The sequence below is a fragment of the Strigops habroptila genome, chromosome Z (assembly GCF_004027225.2).
Source record: "Strigops habroptila isolate Jane chromosome Z, bStrHab1.2.pri, whole genome shotgun sequence".
NCBI classification, from domain to species: Eukaryota; Metazoa; Chordata; class Aves; order Psittaciformes; family Psittacidae; genus Strigops; species Strigops habroptila.
Window position 1 is genome coordinate 66,765,420 of NC_044302.2, and position 21,225 is coordinate 66,786,644.

The window sequence follows — 21,225 nt, forward strand, 5'->3', positions numbered from 1 at the left end:
TGGAGGACTGGGATGGAGATGTCTGGGCACATTCTAATGAGAGTAGTTCTGAAGAGGTGGAGTTCGAGGAAAGCTCTTATCAAAACCAAAAGGCAGAGGGGTCTGCAAGGTGGTAACCCAGAACCACGGTCCACACGATTCCTGGGACAGGACCTGGGCTCAGGGAATTACGAAGTTTTGGCATAAGCTGGGCAAACAGCAACAGTTTTTGTGGAGTCTCTGTGATGAGAGGGTATGTCAGGTACTGTTCGGTGATGAAGAAGCAAGCGAGTTGGGGTCCAGAGTGGCTCGTTGAGCCGGGACACAGACCGCAGGGAGAGCGGGGAGGGAGCTGGTCCCGAAGGGAGAAGGAGCTGTGGGAGCTAGTACTGAGGCTGCTGCAGCCAGGCAGTGGAGAGCGAGCTGCAAGAAGTCCCGATGGCCGCCCCCCGCCGGTAGAGCCCTGCCACGCCGCCTGCTCGCAGCGTTCCCAGACGCTCCGAGAACGCTCGTTCGGTCCCTTGGGAGGCAATTCGGGCAGCGACCGGCGCGCGCGGGGAGATCCGCACCGCCCCCCGGGCACGCTTGACGCGGGCGGAGACGTGACACAACAAAGTCATCGCCAGGCTGGGCCAACCCCGAGGGCGGCGCGGGCGGGTCCGAGCGGCTGGTGCCGAGCCCCGCCGCGGCCGCGCCGCGATGCGCAGCCCTCCGCGGGCCGCCGGGCGGGGCCCCGGGCAGGAACGTGCTTCGGCCGGAACCGCTCCACCGGCGGCGCCCGAGCGGGGCTGCGCGGACAGAGCGCTGCGGCCGCGGCCAGCAGCCGGCGGCAGTGCGGGGGGGAACGGCAGACACGCAAACCGACACGCTGGGCCCGGGGCGGGAGGACCCGAGCGGAATGAGGACGAGAAGCCGCGGTGAGGGGCTCGGCCCGGCGGTGAGCTCCTGCCCCGGCCGCTGACAAGGAGCCCTGTGCTCATGTCCCCGGGCACGGAGCGAGCGAGCCTGAAGGTGTAATGGATGCGGGGCCCGGATGGTGTTTTAAATGAGCAGCAGGCGGAGGAGGAAGGACTTAGACCGTCACAAGGAGAGCTGTGGGCATCGCGGGTGACTGGTGGAGCAGAAAAACTGCCCTTGGCTCGAGCTCAGCCCTGGCTGCTGGGGACAGGATGGTGACCGCTGCAGCAGTGCTCACCCTCACAAGGAAAATCCATTGCGATGTGATGTACCGTAGGCCAGCGATGGATCTACCCCGTGGCAGGGTGCAGGCGTTCGGGTGCAGGGAGGCAGAAGCCATCTGTGAGGCTTTTGCAGGCTGCCCCCAATTGCCGCAGTCTGGAGCAACCTGGTGTGTTGGTGGAGACAATAAAGAACAAGAGTGGGGCAAGTGGCTGGAGCCTTTTGGAACCTACCGAATAAAAATGGGCCGAACGTTCCACCCTCCACATGCCCCAGTCCTTGACAAGAAGTTAAATTCTCTGGGGCTTGGGGGTAGCAGGAGCTGTTGCAGTACCTGACGATAACCTGTCAGACATTGAGGGACAATCCCCGGGTACCACAACAGAATTGCAGCAGTTGTTGGGCAAATTAGGTTATTAGAGAAAACATATATGCCCGACTTTTGGGTACTTGCTCGCCCACTGTACAACTTTCTTCAGAAAAATAAGGGATGGGACTGGAATCCACAATTCCTGGATGCCCTTAATGCTCTGAAGGATGAACTCAAAGCCTACCAGAGACTGGGCCCACTGCACTTGCAAGACCTGTGTAAGAGTGGAGTGGAGATTAGTCACCTATGCTTCATATTGTGGTATTTTCCAGAAGGGACCATGGCGACTGGCTAGGCCTATACTGTTTTCTTTGCCTCTTTTAAAGAAACCAAACAGCAGTATTTGGATTGGGAAAAGTGATTTTTAATCACTAGAGTGATTAAGGAAGCTGAAAAACTGCACACCACAAGATGTTATAGTACAGGGTCCTTTTCCCCTTCTGAATTCAATTCTTAATGGATTGCCTCCTCCTGAGGGAGTAGCTCCAAAAGCTGCAGTTCGGAAATGGTATGCATACTTAGAAGGAATTAGTCCAATTACTTCTGTTAAGAGAGGGTCAGGTCAAAGTCTCCAAATTGCATCAACCCATAAATCTAGACCCAGGTTTCCTAAGTCAACCATGTAAGCCTTCTCCTATTAAAAAAGCGCCTGAGTGTATGGCAGGCTCAGACACAGAGGGAGTGTGGTTTACCAGTTGTCATGGTTTGAGTCCAACCAGTAACTCGGAACCATGCAGCTGCTCGCTCACTCCTGCCTTCTTCCTCCCCCCGCTCCCGGAGGGATGGGGAGGAGAATCAAAAGAATGTAACTCCCACTGGTTGAGATAAGAGCAGTCCAGTAACTAAGATATAATACAAAACCACTACTGCTACCACCAATAATAATAATGATAGGGGAAATAATAACAAGGGGAGAGGATACAATTGCTCACCACCCGCCGACCGACACCCAGCCCAACCCGAGCAGTGGTCTGGGCCTTCCGGGTAACTCCCCCCAGTTTATATACCAGGCATGACGTGCTGTGGTATGGAATACCCCTTTGGCTAGTTTGGGTCAGGTGTCCTGTCTCTGCTTTCTCCCGGCTTCCCGTCCTCCCTGACAGAGCATGAGACTGAGAAAGTCCTTTAGCAACAACTAAAAACATCGGTGTTATCAGCGTTGTTCCCAGGCTGAAAGTCAAAAACACAGCATTGCACCAGCTACTAAGAAGGAGAAAAAATGACTGCTGTCATGAACCCACGACACCAATGCATCTGCTCTTTGAGTGGGATTAAGGTGGCAATATAAAGCAGTAGCATTAGAAACTGGCAGCAGGAGGGCAGTTGAGGAAGAGGGTGAAGATAGGAGATCTGTGAGCTCTGCTGGCCGCAGAAAGTGGCGCTAATGCCATTTACATCGACTCCTGTGCAGCGTCTTCTGGAGACTGGAAGATCCCAGCCTTTGAAGGTGGGATGGGTAAAAGGCCACGCACAGGTTAAAACTCCTGCTGCAGAGTGGAACCCACAAGTAGATCACTTAGCCCAGATCAGTGTAATGACCTGTGAAAAGGTAGACTGGGATCACTTAAGTGAATGGTTGCATATCAAGCAAGGCCACTCAGGCAAGGCAGACCTCTGTTAGGAATGTTGATCCTGAGGCTGGCCAGTGCCTATGAAAACCCCTGAAGCGATCCTCACAGCTTGCCCACAATGTCGGATGAGAATTAAGACCAACCACCTGAACCAAGCCCCTGCCCAGCATATTAAACAAGACAGGACTCTCTGGAACGCCTGGCAGAGCGATTACATCAGGCCCTTGAACCCATCCAATCGAGAAAAGTATATCTTTCTAAAGTAGTATTGGGATTGTCTGTGGCTACATCTGGATCAGATGGTCCAAGGCTTTGTGAGAATGGTTCAGTGTTTTGCCCATGCCTCAATGTATCCAAAGTGATAACGGTTCAAATTTTATGTTCGTGGTAGTGCAAGATTGGGCACAAGGAGAGGGTATAAAATGTTTCATACACAGTATTATCCTCAAGCCAACAGTATAGTCGAGTGTTCTAATGGCCTAGTTAAAAGACATGCTGATGTTTCGCGCCACAAATGGGATGTACGACTGTCACAAGCAGTCCTCATTGTCAATAACCACTGGGGAAATTATGGGAAACCAAAGATTCAAGTATTTTGTCCTACTGGGCCATTGATGGGTGACACCCCCATACCTGATGATCAAAGAGGTCAGTTCCCATTGAGAACCCATGTGGGATACCTGTTTTGGTGAAACTGCCCTGTGTTGGCATTGTGCCTATGACCCTGGCAAAACCCAATGCAGTATTGACCCAGGCCTATATGCCTGGGAAGCCCTAGACGGGACCAGGAAGACCCACCATATTAGTGCCCAAAGGGTAATCCCTGGCTTCTAACCCTGAAGCCCGGTCTCAAAGTTTCGAGGCCTAGGTTTTTTTTCCTTATAGAGCAGAACATGGAGATGTGGCTCACTCCAGTGCTCCAGACTCTCCCCTTGGGTTGGGATGCCATCCAATGTGACTCCTCAAAGTTACTCCCTTTATTCGATAATTGTGTATTTTGGATCATTGGCCATAAACTTTAAGAATCAGCAGTGTGGTGACGAATCCATGTGACGTCCTGAATCTGTAGCTGATGTTGGTGGAGTTCTGAGTTTCAACAATAGATTTCATGTAGCCTCAATTTGTTGGTTAGGTGACACTGACCTCTAACATGATGTTTGTTTTACAGAGTTTGGAGGCATTGCTAACTAAAATTGGTTTTCTGTTCTGGTATATCTTTCTCTTCCTTTCTTCCAAAACAGTTGCAAATAGGTTTTAGGAAAAATCTCCACCTGTATTTGACATCTTCTTTATAAAGCAGAATTTGACAAGCTTTATGAAAAGATATTTATGTGGCTGGTCATTGGAGCTATACTGTGGCTGCTAACATGTTAACAGCTAAGAGGGAAATGCTTCATAATAGCCTGTTTACAGGTTGATCTTATCAGGATCAAACACCTAGGAAATTGGAAGATTCGACCTTAGCTATATCAGCTGTCTGGAACAGGCCCAGCTGTGTTCCTTGCAGACCTGGGCTCTAGTCTGGTGACTTCACAAAAGGTTACCCAAGTGGTCAAGGCTTCCATTCCCTGGTCAGACGAGGCTTGAAAGCAGAGCTCCAGAACTCTGGTTGCCACCAGAGGAACCTGGGCATCCTGCCCAAGGGAAGGAGCTAGTCAGCTGTGACATGTAGTGCAGGCTGTACCAGTGTCTTATGCCGTGTCCCTGCTTATGGAGGTTCCTAGATCATCTTAATGATATAATTATTTTCAGGAGCTGCTGCTGAAGAGTGGCGGGTTTTTTTCTGTGTTTGTTTGGGGTTTTTTGTTTTGCTGTAGACCATGTCTCCTGAATCAGCTGAGCCTTTGCATGTAGTTCCACCCTTGAAGAAGTGCATCTGTCAGCTGTGCTCCTGTGGGTACGTAGTAGAGGCTGGGGGAAGGAGCTTGAGGTAGTGGTTACTTGGCTAGCAGGCTACACTGCTATTTTCTGCTATATGTTGCATATGAAAAATTATAAATGTCTCTTTGAGCATTTTTAAAGCTTTAAAACAAGAAGTATATTTTCGCCAGTTCTGCCTGTCCAACTAAGTGGTTCTTGGGTAGGTATTGCATTGAGAGTTCTGGATTAAGAAGTGACAGCTAAGAATTTTGAGTTTCCTCTGAAGACCTGGCCTCAAATTCTATGTGATATGTGTAAAAGCAGAAATGAAATACCTGTGTACTTTAGGGATCTTTACTGCTTGCAGATTTAGTGCAACACTATGGCTTTTGTCTTATAAGTAGTAGCTCACCTGTCCACTGGTCGTGGCAGATACTTAGGAAGTTTTGGTTAGGCTTATGTTAGAAAGCCATCATAATTGTACTGAACTTCCAGACAATTTGTGATTTGTGCTCAGTGAGGGGGAATTGGGGAAACATCAGGGTATTACCAGCAGCTATGAATACAACTTTGTATGTATTTATGTCACTTCTTTAAAACTAGGCATTTGCTGCAGAGGAATACAGTCTTCATACTGTACAGTGTTAAGTGTCGTAAGATACCTATCCTGAAATACCATTCAGAAGTACTTGACTGTTAAGCTCAGGAAATCGATTTTCTCAGTAACTTCCTGATTAGGAGATTCTTCAACATCCTAAATATAAGGAATTTTTAGGCTTCTGAAGTTAGGTGTGCTGGATTGTCATTAGCTGAAGTACACAGTGGAAATACCTCACTTTCATCTCCAGAGGAGAATATGCCATAACTTGGTGCAGCATGCGGAGCAGTCAGATTTCACAGTTTAGGCTTGCTTGTCCTTACCAGCTGAGTTTCAAAAGGACAGGAATCTGGGTGTTGCAAAGCATTGCATTTCAAGCAGTTTTGTGGCTTTCTAGGTCTGTCTGGCTGCTGGCCTGCAAGTCCTCTGTTAGTCCTGGCCATTGTTCAGTGATGTGTTTTCATTTGACAGTCTTTCAAGAGCATTTATTTTTGAAGAAAAATCAAAGCAGGTAGAGCTGTTGTTTAAATAAATTTGCATTTGTTGCATATTGCTTTTCAGTTCAGGAATATGTTTCATTCTTTTGGTAGAATTAGTTTTCCTGGCAATAAACTTCAGCTAAATGTGAATGTGTGTTTTCTGTGACAGACAGCAAAAGTGGAGAAAGGGCTGGAACCGATACTGCATGATGCAGAAAAACATCTTGTTTTCACTGAAAAGCCTATGTAAATATTCATTAAAGATGTGGAGTCCAGCAGCTCTTACACATATTCTGTAGTATCTTTAATGAAAAAGAAGCTATGTTAGTCAAATATGTTTTTTACCCTGTAGCTGTAAATTAATATTCACCATAGTAAATGTTCAGCATGTTAACAAGCACAAAATGTCAGTTAGATACATTTATGATATTTCAATTTTCAGTGCATTCAAATATTGCAGAATAACTTCACCATTGACATAAAACTGCTTCTGAAGAATGTTAAGAGAGGAAAATGCAGGTAATTTTCTTAGATGAGAATTAAACCACTACATCCAGCCAGTGTGATCCATTGCACCATAGCTTGATAAAACTTAATGCCAAACCTTTGGATTTCCCTATGTGCCTGAGTTCCTTTAAGGTATTTAATATGGACAGACACATAAGAAGAGGTTAGTTGGCCTAAGGTCACTTTGGCTTGCCCAAACCCAGTTGTCAGCTAACGGAAACAAACTGCAGACTGAGTCCAAGATGCCACAGTCTAAATATTACATGCTGCTGCCACTTACTCCCACATGCTGATTCCTAATCTACATCCATAACAATGATGTGCCTGTGCTGTTTTTAATGACCTGTTTACAGCAAAACATGCTAACAGTTCCAAAACAAACATGCAAAAGTAACAGATATAGAAATTCTTTCAAACTGTGGCTCTCAAGCGAGCTTTTTACCTGTGGAAAATTTGATGTTTGATTTTGTAAGCTAAACTATACCATACTCCACATCAACAACAGGGCTGGCCTGATCTCCTACAGACAATGGTAATGACAGTGTTTCCTTGCTTTTGAATGCTTCATTTTGCACCTTTGGGTCCATTAATTGTAGTAAGATCGAAGTATTATGTGTGGTGCTAAAGAGGAATATTACATCAGGAAACTTCAAATTCTGTCATTTGAGAGCAGCCTTTCCAGGTGTGTTTATGAAAAAATAATCACGACGTTGTTATCAAAACAATTCTTTCAGTATGCAAGGTGGCAGAAGTTCATTCATTCATGACATTCAGTTAGCTTAAGATGTGCTCTTGCATTCCCAGAAGACACCACTGGTGGAGCTTTCAAGTTTGTCTGATGACCAGCTTTGCACAAAACAAAAGCCAGGAATGAAAGATGTCACATTTTGAACATTCACATATATTTTTATCATAAATCTTATGCACACTACTTAGCATAAAAGGCTGAGCAGAGGTGAACTTTCAATCTGTTCTATTTGTTTTTTAAAGGAACTGAGTACCTCTGGCAAGGGAGCTATCATTAGTTTATGTACCTGCAAGTTAATGCAGTAGTATAAGGGGGCTTTAACATGCCAAAGACACAGTGTATATTTTGCCAGGTTATTCTAAAACTAGTACAAGTTGCCTAGTTATATAACTAAATTGATCACTAAAGGCAAAATCCAGTTTTCCAAAGTGGCTGTTCTTCCTAGCACTTCGACAGCACTTCTCTCTCACTCTTCTTCCTTCCCACTTAAGTCATAGAATCATAGAATCATAGAATAGTAAGGATTGGAAAGGACCTTAAGATCATCTATTTCCAACCCCCCTGCCATGGGCAGGGGCACCTTGCACTAAACCATGTCGCCCAAGGCTCTGTCCAACCTGGCCTTCAACACTGCCATGGATGAAGCATTCACAACTTCCTTGGTCAACTCATTCCACTGCCTCACCACCCTCACTGTAAAGAACTTCTTCGTTATATGTAATCTAAACTTCTCCTGTTTAAGTTTGAAGCCATTACCCCTTGTCCTACCACTACAGTCCCTAAGGAAGAGTCCCTCCCCAGCATGCTTATAGGCCCCCTTCAGATACTGGAAGGCTGCTATGAGGTCTCCACACAGCTTCCCTTCTCCAGGCTGAACAGCCCCAACTTTCTCAGCCTGTCTTAATACAGGAGGTGCTCCAGCCCTCTTACCATCCTCGTGGCGCTCCTCTGGACTTGCTTCAGCATCTCCTCCAACAGTCCTGGGTATCCTTTTACCTGTGACGGCTTTTTGTAATTCCCTCTAATCCTTTGATACCCCTCTACACTGTCTGTCCTCTTGTTTAAGGCCAGGAGGTGCCTTTATTGTCTTCCTATGTAGTTTCTCCCCAGCCTCCCTCTAAGCATATTTTCTCCCTCTGGTTTCAGGTATTCCTCTTTGCTGTCTCCAGCTACCAGCATTCTCTCTTCTCTTTATATGTCTGAGAGCATCTGCTCTCAGCTTGTAGCTTTTTTGTCTCCACACACCTGACTCCTGCAGAGACTTTTTTGATGGGGAACGTTCAGGAACTGTGTTTTCAAGGTTAATGAACAAGGTGTAGCTTCTGACATCCTAGCTGGCTGTCAAACGGGCTGGAGGAGGTCCTTACTGTGCTGACAAATTATTTATGTGCTCACAGCCTGCTTCTTCAAAATGTAAAAACCCTAAGAAAAGCACCTTCATGTTTCCTACCATTTAATCTCTCCCCAAAAGGGCTTATTGTGTTCTTATTTTATAACTCTGGAAATATGGAAGCCCACGTATCAACAGTGAAAAATGACTGGCTGTCCATTTTTCCATTTCCAGAAATGGAAAACTGTCAAGAATTTAAGAATTTGTGACAGCCTCCTCATGGCTGGATTTCTTTTTTACAGAGAACAGTTCAGCAAGAAACTAGATTTTTCCTGATGCATTACTTACTTCATTTGACTTTTTTCCCATCAGAAGTTTTTTTTTATGGCTCAAGAGCTTCCTTGGTGACAAAGCAGCGTGACTGTCTCTTTTAAAAGTTAGCCAAAATTTGCCTTCAATTGTCTAAGCTAGATGGACTCCTACAGTAGCTTATAATGTTTCCATGCTGTTTATATTGTCAGATTGTATCGCCATGTTACTAACTAGACTTTTCCACAGAATTTCAGGTTGCAAATATAATACAAAAGTAGGAGGAGTGGAAAACTGCCTTTCCTTTTGCATGGGGAGTGACAATGTAGGAGTGAGGGAGTTGTTCATAAATACTCCTCCCCCCCTTTTATTTCTCTGCTTGCATTACGCAAAATGTATTATTAGAAATGACATAGATCACAGAAGCAGATGTTGGAGACCTTCTGGTGAAGTTTTATCAGCACTCATGCTTCCTGAAAGATGGGGCAGTTGGTGAAAACATGCTTTTGGAGATTGTTTTGGAGAAGCCTTCATTTTTTGCTATGAAATCAGGCTCAGGTCCTGTTAAAAGAACACAAGACTTACTTCCCTCCCAAGTACTCCTGTTATACACCAGTTTAAATCTATTGCCTGCAGAGGAACAGCTCCTCATTTCTGCAGGGCTGCTCTCCAGCCTCTTGTGCCCCAGTTTGTGTGTTTTATGAGGATTATAGTATTCCATGTGAAGAATCCTGCACTTGCACTTGTTAAATTTCATACAACTGGTGATTGCACAGCTCTCTAGTCTATCCAGATCTTTCTTTAAAGCCTCTCTACCCTCAAGGGAGTCCACAGCTCCTCTAGTTTAGGATCATCGGCAAACTTAATGTGCATTCAAGTCCTGTGTCTAGATCATTAATAAAAACATTAAAGAGCACATACAATTGAGCCCTGGGGAACCCCACTGATGAATGGCCACCAGCCTGATGTGACCCCGTTTACTATAACTCTTTGAGCACAACCTGCCAGCCAATTGCTCACCCAATGTATTATGGACTTGGTATATACCATTTAATCTCTCCCCAAAAGGGCTGATTGTGTTCTTATTTTATAACTCCAGAAATATGGAAGCCCACCTATCAACACTGAAAAATGGCTGGCTGTCCATTTTACTCGAGCCCTCTGTATCTTCTCTTATCTTTTTGTGCTAGTTTAGAAAATGATTCATTATATGAAAGTGTGCTCTTCAATGTAGACTGGAGGTTATCTGTATAAACGTAGGTAATCAGACATCTGCTGATCCTAAATTGCTGAACATTTAATTTAATGGATTAATGCAAACTATAGAAGCCCTTTTAAATGAGTAATTCGTATCTGGACTAGATGTAGCACTGGAAAACATACATCCAGTAGAGAACTCTCTCACTTTGGCAGGAATGATGTATGAGACATAAAACCAGAGGCCTTCTCCTCTCACTGTAATTCTTGTGGGATGGTTCCTAAAGTCATTAATTAGCAACCTTCGCATTGACTTTAGTGGGTTTGACTCAAACCAGAAGGGGACATAAACTGTGATGTCTCTGGAAAGAAACCTGAGGGTGGAATCCCAAACTTCTCTTGGACAGAATGAGCATTGCCCATCCTGCTCTGGCCTGGCCCCAATGTGGGAAGAAGGAAGTCAACGATGATAGATGATCTGTGGTGTCATTTTAGTTTTGGTCAGAAGGGAGCTTCCTCAGAAAACAGTTTGTTTTCACTGTCCTTGTTTTGGTGCACATTATAGAGAGATCTTGCAGTACCCAGACTGCATTGCTTTCAGAAAGAGAGATGGGCAGAGCAGTGCTGCCCAGGCATGAGTGAATAGAGACTCCCAGACTAGTACCCTTTAGCTCACTTACTTACCTACACAAGTAAGCTCAATATGTGGGCAAAGTAGGGTAGTAAATTTATGAGAAATGGAACAAAAGGGACATTGGAGTTTCTAGTCCAGCACAATATGGCACACTTGGCTGTATCTTTAATTAACTTGCTTTTTTCTTCATCTAGGTGAACTTGTTTTTCTTTTTTGTTGTTCATGGACTTTTTTGACTGCAGGCTGTTGTCGTAGACAGAAGCAGCCCTTTCTTTGTGCAGGTTATGCTTTTGCGCTTTAAATACTTAAGGCTGTAGCAGTCATTGCAGTGCCCATTTATCCACTATTCGTAGCTGCAGTCTGCAACCAACTTATGCAATGAGGTATTATTAATCAGCTACCTGTGACCACTAACTCCTGTGCTGTTTTTTTCCCTTGCAGATGTCACCGTTGTCCACACCTGCCCTCCAGGCCCTATGACAAAACTGAGAAGCCATGCATGCTGTCGGAGTACAAGGAGCAATACCCCCTTCATCCTATCACTGCTCCCGAAGACTCGTTTAAGCCAAAGACAGTGTACAAGGCAGCAGACGTACACATGGAAGGCACCTCAACTACAAAGTACGAAAAATAGTGAAAGGCAGCGACTTAGATAATGTGTGTGAGAGGGATGAGTAATAGAGAAAAGAAAAATCATTGGTTTTCACAAGAGGAGGCTGAAAAGAATGATGTTATGGTTGTACAAACCCTCATGAGGGCTCTCTGAAGGAGGGGTGAAGATTTGTCTGAGGCTGGTTTAGTATGGAGGCAAGCAGCTATTTTTTTTTGCATTTCTGGAGGCTGGGATGTGATATGATCAGAGGATACATGGGCCATAGAAGCACAGTCATGGTCTTGGCTTTTGCTGATTTTCTGTTTTTATTTGGGAAACCAGCAGAACTGTTATCTGGGAAAGTATGGATGTTGTCTGAAGACTGTTTTTCTTTTGTTGTGTTTTGTGTGGCACTTTGTACACTGTAATGTGCGTGACTGGCTTCCAAGGAGGTGTCAATATTGTAGAGCTTGATGATTGGAAGGAGTATGTGTGTTTTCCTCAAGGCAGTCATCGTGGATTGCTGAGCTGTTTCTGCTTCTCAGCTGTGTTGTTCCTCTGTGTTGGGGTTTAACAGAAATCCTCACACTTGCACTGTGCCAATTTCCCTTATGGAAGTAGCTTCTGAGGCTCTTCCTTGCTGCTGGCAGAGTGATGTGCCAAGTACTTGTCCACAGAAGGAACTCATAAAAAATAGGAATCTGATCCATTAATATGAATCTGAGAGCTTCTCTTTCCCAAACGGCAGCTGCTGCCTGATCTAGATGTGTGCTTCCTTTGTCACCACAAGCACAGTCAAGAGCAACATCACTCTTGCCTTTCCTGAACTGAATTAGAGACCTAGGAAATGCCAATGGCTATTAATAAAGTCTGAACAGCTAACACCATCCATTTGTCCTCACAGAATTATAGAGTCATTTAGGTTGGGAAAAAACCTTGAAAATCATTGAGTCCAACTGTTAACTTGACACTGCCAAGCCCACCACTAAACCATATCCCTAAGTGCCACATCTACATGTCTTTTAAATACCTCCAGAGATGGTCACTCGGCCATTTCCCTGGACAGCCTGTTTCAATGCTTGACAACCCTTTCAGTGAAAATTTTTTTCCTAATATTCATTTTGAACCTCCCCTGGCTCAACTTGAGGCCATTTCTTCTCATCCTATCGCTTGTTACTTGCGAGAAGAGACCAACACTCACCTTGTGACAACTTCCTTTCAGGTAGTTATAGAGAGTGATAAGGTCTCACCTCAGCCTCCTTTTCTCCAGACTAAACAACCCCAGTTCCTTCAGCCACTCCTCACAGGACTTGTTCTCTAGACCTTTCACCAGCTTTGTTCTCCTTTAGTCGCACTCCAGCACCTCTATATCTGTCTTGTAATAAGAGGCCCAGAGCTGAACAGATTTGAGGTGCAGCCTCACCAGTGCCCAGTACAGGGGGATGATCACTACCCTGGCCCTGCTGGCCACACTATTGCTGATACAGGCCAGGGTGCCATTGGCCTTCTTGGCTACCTGGGCACAAGCTGGCTCATGTTCAGCTCCATCAATCAGCACCCCCAGGTCCTTTTCCTTCGAGCAGCTTTCCAGCCACTCTTCCCCAAGCCTGTACTGTTGCATGGGGTTGTGGCCCAAATGCAGGACCTGGCACTTTGCCTCGTTGAACCTCACACCACTGGCCACAGCCCATTGACCCAGCCTGTCCAGATCCCTCTGCAGAGCCTTCCTACCCTCCAGCAGATCAACACTCCCAGCCAACTTGGTGTCATCTGTAAAATTCTGAGGGTACACTCCATCCCCTCATCCAGATCATTGATATAGATATTAATCGGAACTGAGCCCTGGGGAACACCTCTTGTGACTGGCTGCCAATTGGATATAATTCCATTCATGACCATTCTTTGGGCTCAGCTGTGCAGACAGTTTTTTACCCAGCACCAATACACCCATCCAAGCCATGAGCAGCCAGGTGCCCCACGAGAATGCTGTGGGAAATGGCATCAAAGGCTTTACCAAAGTCTAAGCAGATGACATCCAAGACTGAAAGTGGCTTAGTGAGCACTTCTGCAAGCTCCCTCATTACCCATCCTCACATGGAAGCTCTGCATTCCCTCTACCTCTGTCTTTTTAAGAGTTGTCAATTTGAACATGGCTGGTGAAGTCTGAAATGCCTGATTTACTCACATTCGGAATGCCTCTGTCTATGTGGGAGCTTTCAGCAATCACCAAAAGGGTCAGAGAGTTTCAAAGAACAGACTTCACTTCTGTATATGCCTTCTATCTCCAGTATGAGCCAAAGCAGCTAGACATCTTTGTGTCTGCTTATAATTAAATCCTGGGGTCAGTGGTGTCCTCTTTAGATAGGTGAGGAGGGCAGTGGCCATGTGGGGTCTGTCAAGGAGTCCTTGCAAACTTCCTGTTCAATCAGCAAAACTCTCCTTGCTCAGACAAACAGTAACTGGAGTTCAGTACAGCTTCTAAAAAGCAGACTAGTAAGCAAGTGCAGAAACTACTTACACGTGCTTCTTCAGAGCATGCACTCTACCAAGTGTAAAACTTGCCCACCCTTGTAAGAGGAGAAAACACAGAACCTGAACAGTTAGCCATCATATTGCAGGTTTTTCTGTCCTCTGGGCAATGCTGGTAAGAAAATACACCAAGAGTGAAAGTACCAAGGCCTAGTAGAAAAGTGCCACCACCTATTGCAAGGCTGCTAAATGTTCTGGTTCTGTGTGGCGAAATTCAGAGAGAATGAATTGGCGGAGTATATGAGAATAACTGCACGAACTGTGAGGCCAGCAAACAGTGAGTTCTCACCAGTCTTTTCTAGTAACACTTCACTGAGTGTTATGTGTCATACTGTTACAGCAGGCGCCCTTGGTAAAGTCTAGGAGTTGCAGGCAGTACTGTTTTTCATGGCATCTTGGATGCAGGTTGCCACTGATTTATCAGCAGATTAATCTCTCCTGTGTGATTTTCACTGCAGGTTCTGTTGATTCACAATAGTCAGTGTGGGAAAAGGTGCTCTACTGCCAGAAAGCTCTTGATCACGTGGTGAAGAATTGCATGCGTGTTACTTGTTACTTGCCTCTAGTACAGGCTTGGCTGTTTCAAACAGGGGATTGTGCAGTGTACTGTGAATGGCTTGGGAAAGACCCTCTCCGTTACTGAGCCCTCCTGCTACGGAGAGTGTGACATGCCTTGTATTCCTGTCTTTTCTTGGCCCCTCTTAAAAAGTATATTGGCTTTAAATTGCTGACAAAAGTGTGCCAAGGGGCTGCAACAAGTGTGAAATCTACATAAATACTCTTGATGCTCTTGTATTTTTTTTTTTCACTTCTACATTTCTGTTTTCACACCTATACCTAATAGTTTGCAATGTGAATTTTCTTCTATTCTGCTCCACACAGACTTTCGAGAACCTTGTTTATTTGCTAAAATATGTAACTAATACACAGTATTTTCTGAGGCTCGGGCTCTTGCCCACCTAGCATCACTCCAGATGCAAAGCGCAATATTAATATTAGAACAGCTCCCATACTGACCATTTCTCCTGGCCAGCTGCCAATGGTGTAAATGGATCTGCACACCAGTGGAAAAGTACTCTGACATTAGAGACTGAATTCGCTGGTGCTAGGCAGCATATTCTCTACCCTATACCAAAGGATGTGGGCAGCGAAATAGATTCAGGTTAGTGAATGTTGGATGGTTGGATGTTATTTTCTTCTCCACAGTGTTTCTGTAATGTTTTGTTGAAGTTAAGTGACACTACTCTAGTATCTTATAGTGCTACCTGAGAAAAAGCTGTCTGTCTGACCACGCTGTTGTTTTTTTCCTTAACTGGTGTTTTGCTGTAAAACTGTTTTGCTGTTACCTCCCCATCCTAGGCTGAACCGTTTTACATAGTATATCTGCAAAGGCTATTGTTGCCTCTCTTATATATTTCCCATACATACTAGATAGCCTGCTATAATTATTGAGCTTTTAAATGGAGTTGTAACTTCTGGTGTAACTCCGCTGTAGAACAGAGATATCTTTGTGCAAGGCCGTGAACCTCACTGGGTGGAAAGAGGGGAAAACCTGGGCTGCCTGAGGTTGTCCAGAGCTCCCTCAGTTCATTTCTCAGAGTCCAGGCTTCCAACTGTGAAAGGATTGTGTATTTCATTAACTGCTTGATTCCTATCCTGACTTTCTTAGGCTGTGGAGATAAGAGGAAGTATTAATTTCTTTGTTGGTCTAGAAATAGAAATATATGGTTTCCTTCAGACAAAGGACGTAATAAAATTATTCTTCACAGGAGAGATTACATAGCTCATGAAGTGTCGCAACGGAAACTTAAATCACCTCGAAAGCATGTCAAGTGTGATGAGACTATGGTTTGCACCACCACTTACAAACAAGATTATAACTCCTACCCTATCTCTCAAGTACCTCCATGCCTCCCCTGTGAGACGAAACACATCCCCAATGTCAAGATGAATACAAGAACCACTTATGAAGGTATGTGCCCTTGCAGCTTCTTTCAGGACTTTACCATAGCTTCATTTTTGAAGAGGACAGATTAAAACAGTGTGCAGTTGTTACTCCTGTCTATGTATGCCAACAGGCTGCTCAGGAACCTCACAGACACAAATTGCTGGGAATATAAGCCTGTATTAATGGTAGCATTGGGATCTCTCTGAATTCACATGTCTTTGTGAATGTCTTTGCATGTCTGACGTGTACAGGCATCCTAAGTAGAAGGAGGTCCATATGAACTCCTGTAAGTGAGTCCAGCAACATCATCTTTAGGATATACTGAACATTCTCTTGGTATACTGCAGGGCTGATACACACAGCCAGTGGATCAGCCACATCTAAAATATGTAGAATTTGCTAGATCTGAGCAGGTCATGAACTATGGGACCCTTTTTGTGTGTGCTACAGAGTTAATCTGTGGATGTGCAAGACATGTATATGGGAATTATAGACACACAGAAGTTCCACACAGATGTCCAAAGCACTCAAGCTCTGCTCCTGTTAAAACAGGTTAACAGTGCATCCAACTGTGCCGCTGTTTCTCAGTAGCAGCAACTTGATGTAGTTGGTTTGCCTTCGTGAGGACTTTGTTCCTTCATCTCCCAAGGCAGGAATTCTCTTCTGCGTGCACTGGGAGAAGATTTTCAGTTACACTGTTATACTAGCAACTGTACTAGTTTTGGTAGTGAGTCCTAAGTAGAAAATCAGAGGACTTTGCATCCCCTCTGCATACCTTCCTGCTATCTATCTGCTAGGCAGATAGCATTTGTGTATTTCTTAAAATAATTTTTAATTATTGGTTTTATTTTAATTTTCTTTTTATTATGCTGTGCAAATATAAAAGCTTATGATTGGTGCTGGCACTGAAATTTGTCCCAATGGTCAGAAACACTTTTTTTTCTTAAAACTCAAAATGACGCAGGAATTAAAGAAATAAGAGGTATGCGAATCCAGTGTTAAGATTGGGCGAGCTGAAATGACTGAAAATCAAACTTTAGTGCTGCTGCATGTTTGCAACAGCATAAACTGAAATGTTTATATTAAGCACACAGGAAATACTGTCCGTTTAGAATTACTCGAGTCATGAGGACTATGACCCACAGGTGCAAAATACCCACGTTTACACGATTTTGAACACTTTGTTTTGCATAGGCAGTGTTGCCAGATGGTATTCATTGGAATAGCTTCAGTGAAGCCAATAAAAAAAAGCCGCTTTGCTCAAGCGGAGGATCTTTCCTTCTGTGTTTAGATATCCTTGACTTCTCTGTGTCTGAACCAGATGTATGTCTTTCTCTTTTATCAGTGTTTAGGTCAGCACCTTAAATGTTACTGCAGAACTCTAATAAAATGTATCACAGCCACATTTGGTTATAATTTGCAGTATTTTTCAAAACACTGCAAATGGAAATCTTTGTCCAAACCCCCTCAAAGATCAAATTGCATGCTGAAAGAATTCCCCTTTAAAGGCCCAGGTTCACAAAAAGTACAAGTTTTCATGGTGCTGTTCTCTATTAGGTTTTACTGGTTACTATTCAAGTGTGAAATTTTGAAACATGCTATTCAAATAATTATCGTAACGCGTATATTTAAGCAGCATATAAAACAGTGCTGCATTGGTACTAAATTACCTTTCCTACTGTATTGTTAAACTCCTTCCTGCTAAACACACCATACCTCAAATGACACTGTAGGTTTAAGATAATGCTATTGTATATCACAATGTCAAATGACTTTGCAACTTAAGGTTTCAGAATTCTCTTCTCCTCCAAGCTACACACGTAGCTGTTTCTATCTGTCTGCAGGTACGTAATCCAATTTTAGTTTTGTCTTGCTTGGTTATAAACAGATGTGCCTATCCCTCCAATAATATATGGTTCATATCCTCCATTCGCTCTTGTACCCCCTAATGTTTTCAAGATTGTGCTACATGGGAAGCTATTAATATCTATGGGAGAAGAACTGGAATTACAATAAAATTGTAACATATTTTTAAGGAATAGTAGCACTGCTGGCTTACAGTAGGTAAAATAAATTCATAATGCCTATGAGGTCTCCAAATGTGTGGAGCTAGTAAATTTTTAAAATTGAAGACAGATGGACTTGTCATATTTTGAATATTTTGCAAAAGTTGTGGTTACATCCAAAATGCACAGACTATTTTCCAGCAAAGATGATGGGAGAACCTAAAAAGCATTTTGGTTACTCTTGGTTGGCATCTGAAATGTCAGCTCTCTGAACAAGCCTTTGCTCAGGGATGGGCTGAATCTCATTAGCTTCTCACTTTTAATGCTTTATTAATACATCCTCTGTAATGACACATGTCCATGTATGCCTGTGGATCACCCTGCTGGACCTCAGGAGAATGATGTATCCTAGGCATGGGCGCAAAGTCAGTGTCCCACCAGTGTGTTGGTGCCTGGGGCATTTAAACGCTTCTGCACTAGCAGGGCATGCAGCCTGGGCTTCAGTGGCACCAAGAGTGGCAGATGAATGTCTATGCCAGCGCACACAGGCAGACCCATGTTCTCAGCTGACAATGCTAATTAGCAGTATGAGGTTAGCTCTGTACCCAAGGGCCAGGGCACTGTCTGGGAGGAGCATGGCACCTGTGGCTGCTGCTTCCTCTCTTGTGCCAGGGCAGGCAACTTGATTTGAACCAGAAGGACTTTAAATGGACACCTAATTGGTGCAAAAAGTTGCTTTTTTTTGGTCACCTGCACACTGTAATGAGCACATCCTTTGTGTAATTGTGCCATTCTAAAGGAATGACTCTAGATTGGAGAGTTCAAATATCCTGATACCTAACTGCACCATTTACTCTCTAGTACTTTGAAATCTAGACTTCCTTCCTGTGCAGAGTCAGCTGGAAGCTTATTTGTCTCATGACTCCCAATGTGGTTTGAAAGAAGGGAAAATTAAAAAAAAAATAAAATAAATACTTGGGTTAGCTCCAAGACTATTTCATTTCAACTTCCTACCAGTAACCATAATGCTCTCTAGGGGAAGTTGCACAAGGTTACTAGGAAGGGAAAAATCGATGGTCTTGTGGCTGCAGCACTGGTCAGAGAGTTATTGCAGCTTTGCAATAGATTTTTAATGTGACTGAGTGCAAATCTTTTAAAGTATCAGTGCTTCATTTTTTTCCTGTGTTCTGCCGAGGAAGGAAGACATGAATGTCTCTAAAATGCTGCCTTAAATGTTTTCTTAGTCATGAATTTGGATAGCAAGTATGGACCATCTCTGTGGTATGATTCACTGCTTTAGATCAGCGTAGGCTTGGTCTGCAAATTCCAGCACATTTTTTCAAATAAGGAAGAATTGGAGACCGAGTTACAAGCTCCTTTTGGTTCCTGCTTGTACTGACAGCAGGAGTGCCACGGAGGGAAAAGCCAAGAGCTGAGGAGATGTCGCACAGCACATCTTGCTGACACCAACATGGGCTGCAAAAACCTGAATTCGTCAAACAGTAGGCAGCGTCACATCTGTGTAGCTGAGGAATAGGTCATCACCAAATGAGAAGGTACAAAGAGGAAGGGTAGCTCTGCAACTTGGCCTTCAAAGGGGAGTGGTGGACATCTCCTTGCCCTAGAGATACTGTGGGAGACACCTGAACAGCCTTCTGCAGACATAGGCATACTTTACCTGTGCTCCCAGCTAGCCACAACACAAATACAAAAAGGTAAATGAAGGGAGTCGAAATCAGTGCCATGATACTCCACTTTCATGATTTCTGGTTGACTGGGCATGAGGACAGCGCCCGCCCTGTCACCTGCAGTCTTTGCAAGACTGAGAATGTAATTTAATCTTCCCACATTGTATTTCACCATCTCTGTAGGTATGGGTGGTACAGGACTATTTTAATTCAATTTTCTGCGTAGATGCTAAGCATTTCCAGGGGTTAGCACACTAGTCTATAAGGTGTTCTGCAGCAACTCTTTTAATAGGATTTTTCATTACAAAATCAACAAGTATTTATTACAGTAGAAAATATAATAATCTAAACATAATATGGTATAAGCCTGAACTCACCAAAGAACTTCAGTTGAGAATTTAGATATGAGTCCTCTTACAATTCCTGTATTTCAGATGACTATGTGCTATGGAATGAGCCAAAGACAGACCCAATTAGACCAGACGACAGGTTTCGCCCATCAGAAGAAAAATTTGACCACAGAACCATTTTCCAGGATGACTATCTCTACAGGGGGCCAGTGGCTACTCTAAACTTCAAACCTCCAAATCAAGTCCAGAAAACCAAGGCTCCCGAGTATATAACTAATTATAGAGTGAATTATGTGCCACATCCTCCGGAGAAGCGTTATGTCTATGAAAAAGAGAAATATAAGGCCAATGAGGTCCCATTTGATGGCCTCACTACCCACAAAGTTTCTTACAAGGGGATGGCTGGGCAGCCAGCCAAACTTGCAAAACCATGCCAATCGAAGTGTCTCAATGATATTCCATTTTCCTCTACAACTGAGTTTCAGGAAAAATACCAAGCTTGGCCACAGGCCCCCATATTCACCAAAAAACCTGTTGTATATCTTCCTCCTCTTGAGAAAATGGACCTTCAGACCACTACTAAGACACATTACAAATACCCAAATGGCAAGCCAGCCAAGATGTGTCAATCTGTGGCCCAGATAACTAAAAGTTCTGGGCCATTCAATAGCTCTTCTACAATGAAAGAAGACTATAAGCCTTGGCTGTGCAAGAGGCTAAAACCTATCATTCATGCTCCAGAGCTGACTTTCTCGGCAAAGCCCATGGATTGCGTGACTACCTTTCAGACCCATTATGTGCCTCATCGGCCCACAGTTACGAAGAGCTATAAACCTGCCTGGTCAGGCCCAAAGGATCAAACTCCACTACAAGATAAAACAATCTACGCTACCAGCTACACACCAAAAGCCTTTGTTAGATGCTTAGCCTCTTACAAACATCCACCTGGTTACATCTTTGAGGGAACTAATGCTGATGGTCACAATCTCTATCTACCTGCTTCCAAGAGTCGAGTGCCTGCAAGGTTGACACGGAAGGAAGAAGAGAGTGGATGCAGTCATCTTGGTAATGGATTCAAAGAGCAAGGCCCCCGTGAGCTACAAATGAAAGCTTGATTTTCTTTGTAACCTTCTTTCAAACCAGTCTCTGATTCTATATTTGGAGAGCTCTTAAAATATACTTAATTTCCAGACATTGACTTTTTCTGGATCATTTGTACGAATGGAAAAGAAAAAATCAAGAGAAAAGATACGTCTATCCTTGTTTCTCTAGATTTTCTTTTCTTTTTTTTCTTTTCCCCAGCTAACTCTTGCTCTTTATTTGAGACAGATATCCTCCTAAGACACTAAAA

At 44.1% G+C, this 21,225-nt stretch overlaps 1 protein-coding gene across 2 annotated transcripts; it reads left to right on the plus strand.

Moving 5' to 3' along the window:
- Window positions 1-1,468: 1,468 nt before the first annotated feature.
- Window positions 1,469-21,017, plus strand: SAXO1 (stabilizer of axonemal microtubules 1). 2 transcript variants are annotated; one of them, XM_030470676.1, is made up of 4 exons: window positions 1,469-2,036; window positions 11,203-11,382; window positions 15,652-15,854; window positions 19,959-21,017. In XM_030470676.1, exons 2-4 carry the CDS (start codon window positions 11,261-11,263, stop codon window positions 20,987-20,989), a joined length of 1,356 nt encoding a protein of 451 aa, XP_030326536.1. In that variant the 5' UTR covers window positions 1,469-2,036; window positions 11,203-11,260; the 3' UTR covers window positions 20,990-21,017. The 2 variants fall into 2 exon arrangements, with proteins under 2 accessions (XP_030326536.1, XP_030326535.1); XM_030470675.1 differs by lacking the exon at window positions 1,469-2,036 and adding an exon at window positions 2,704-3,346.
- Window positions 21,018-21,225: the final 208 nt, after the last annotated feature.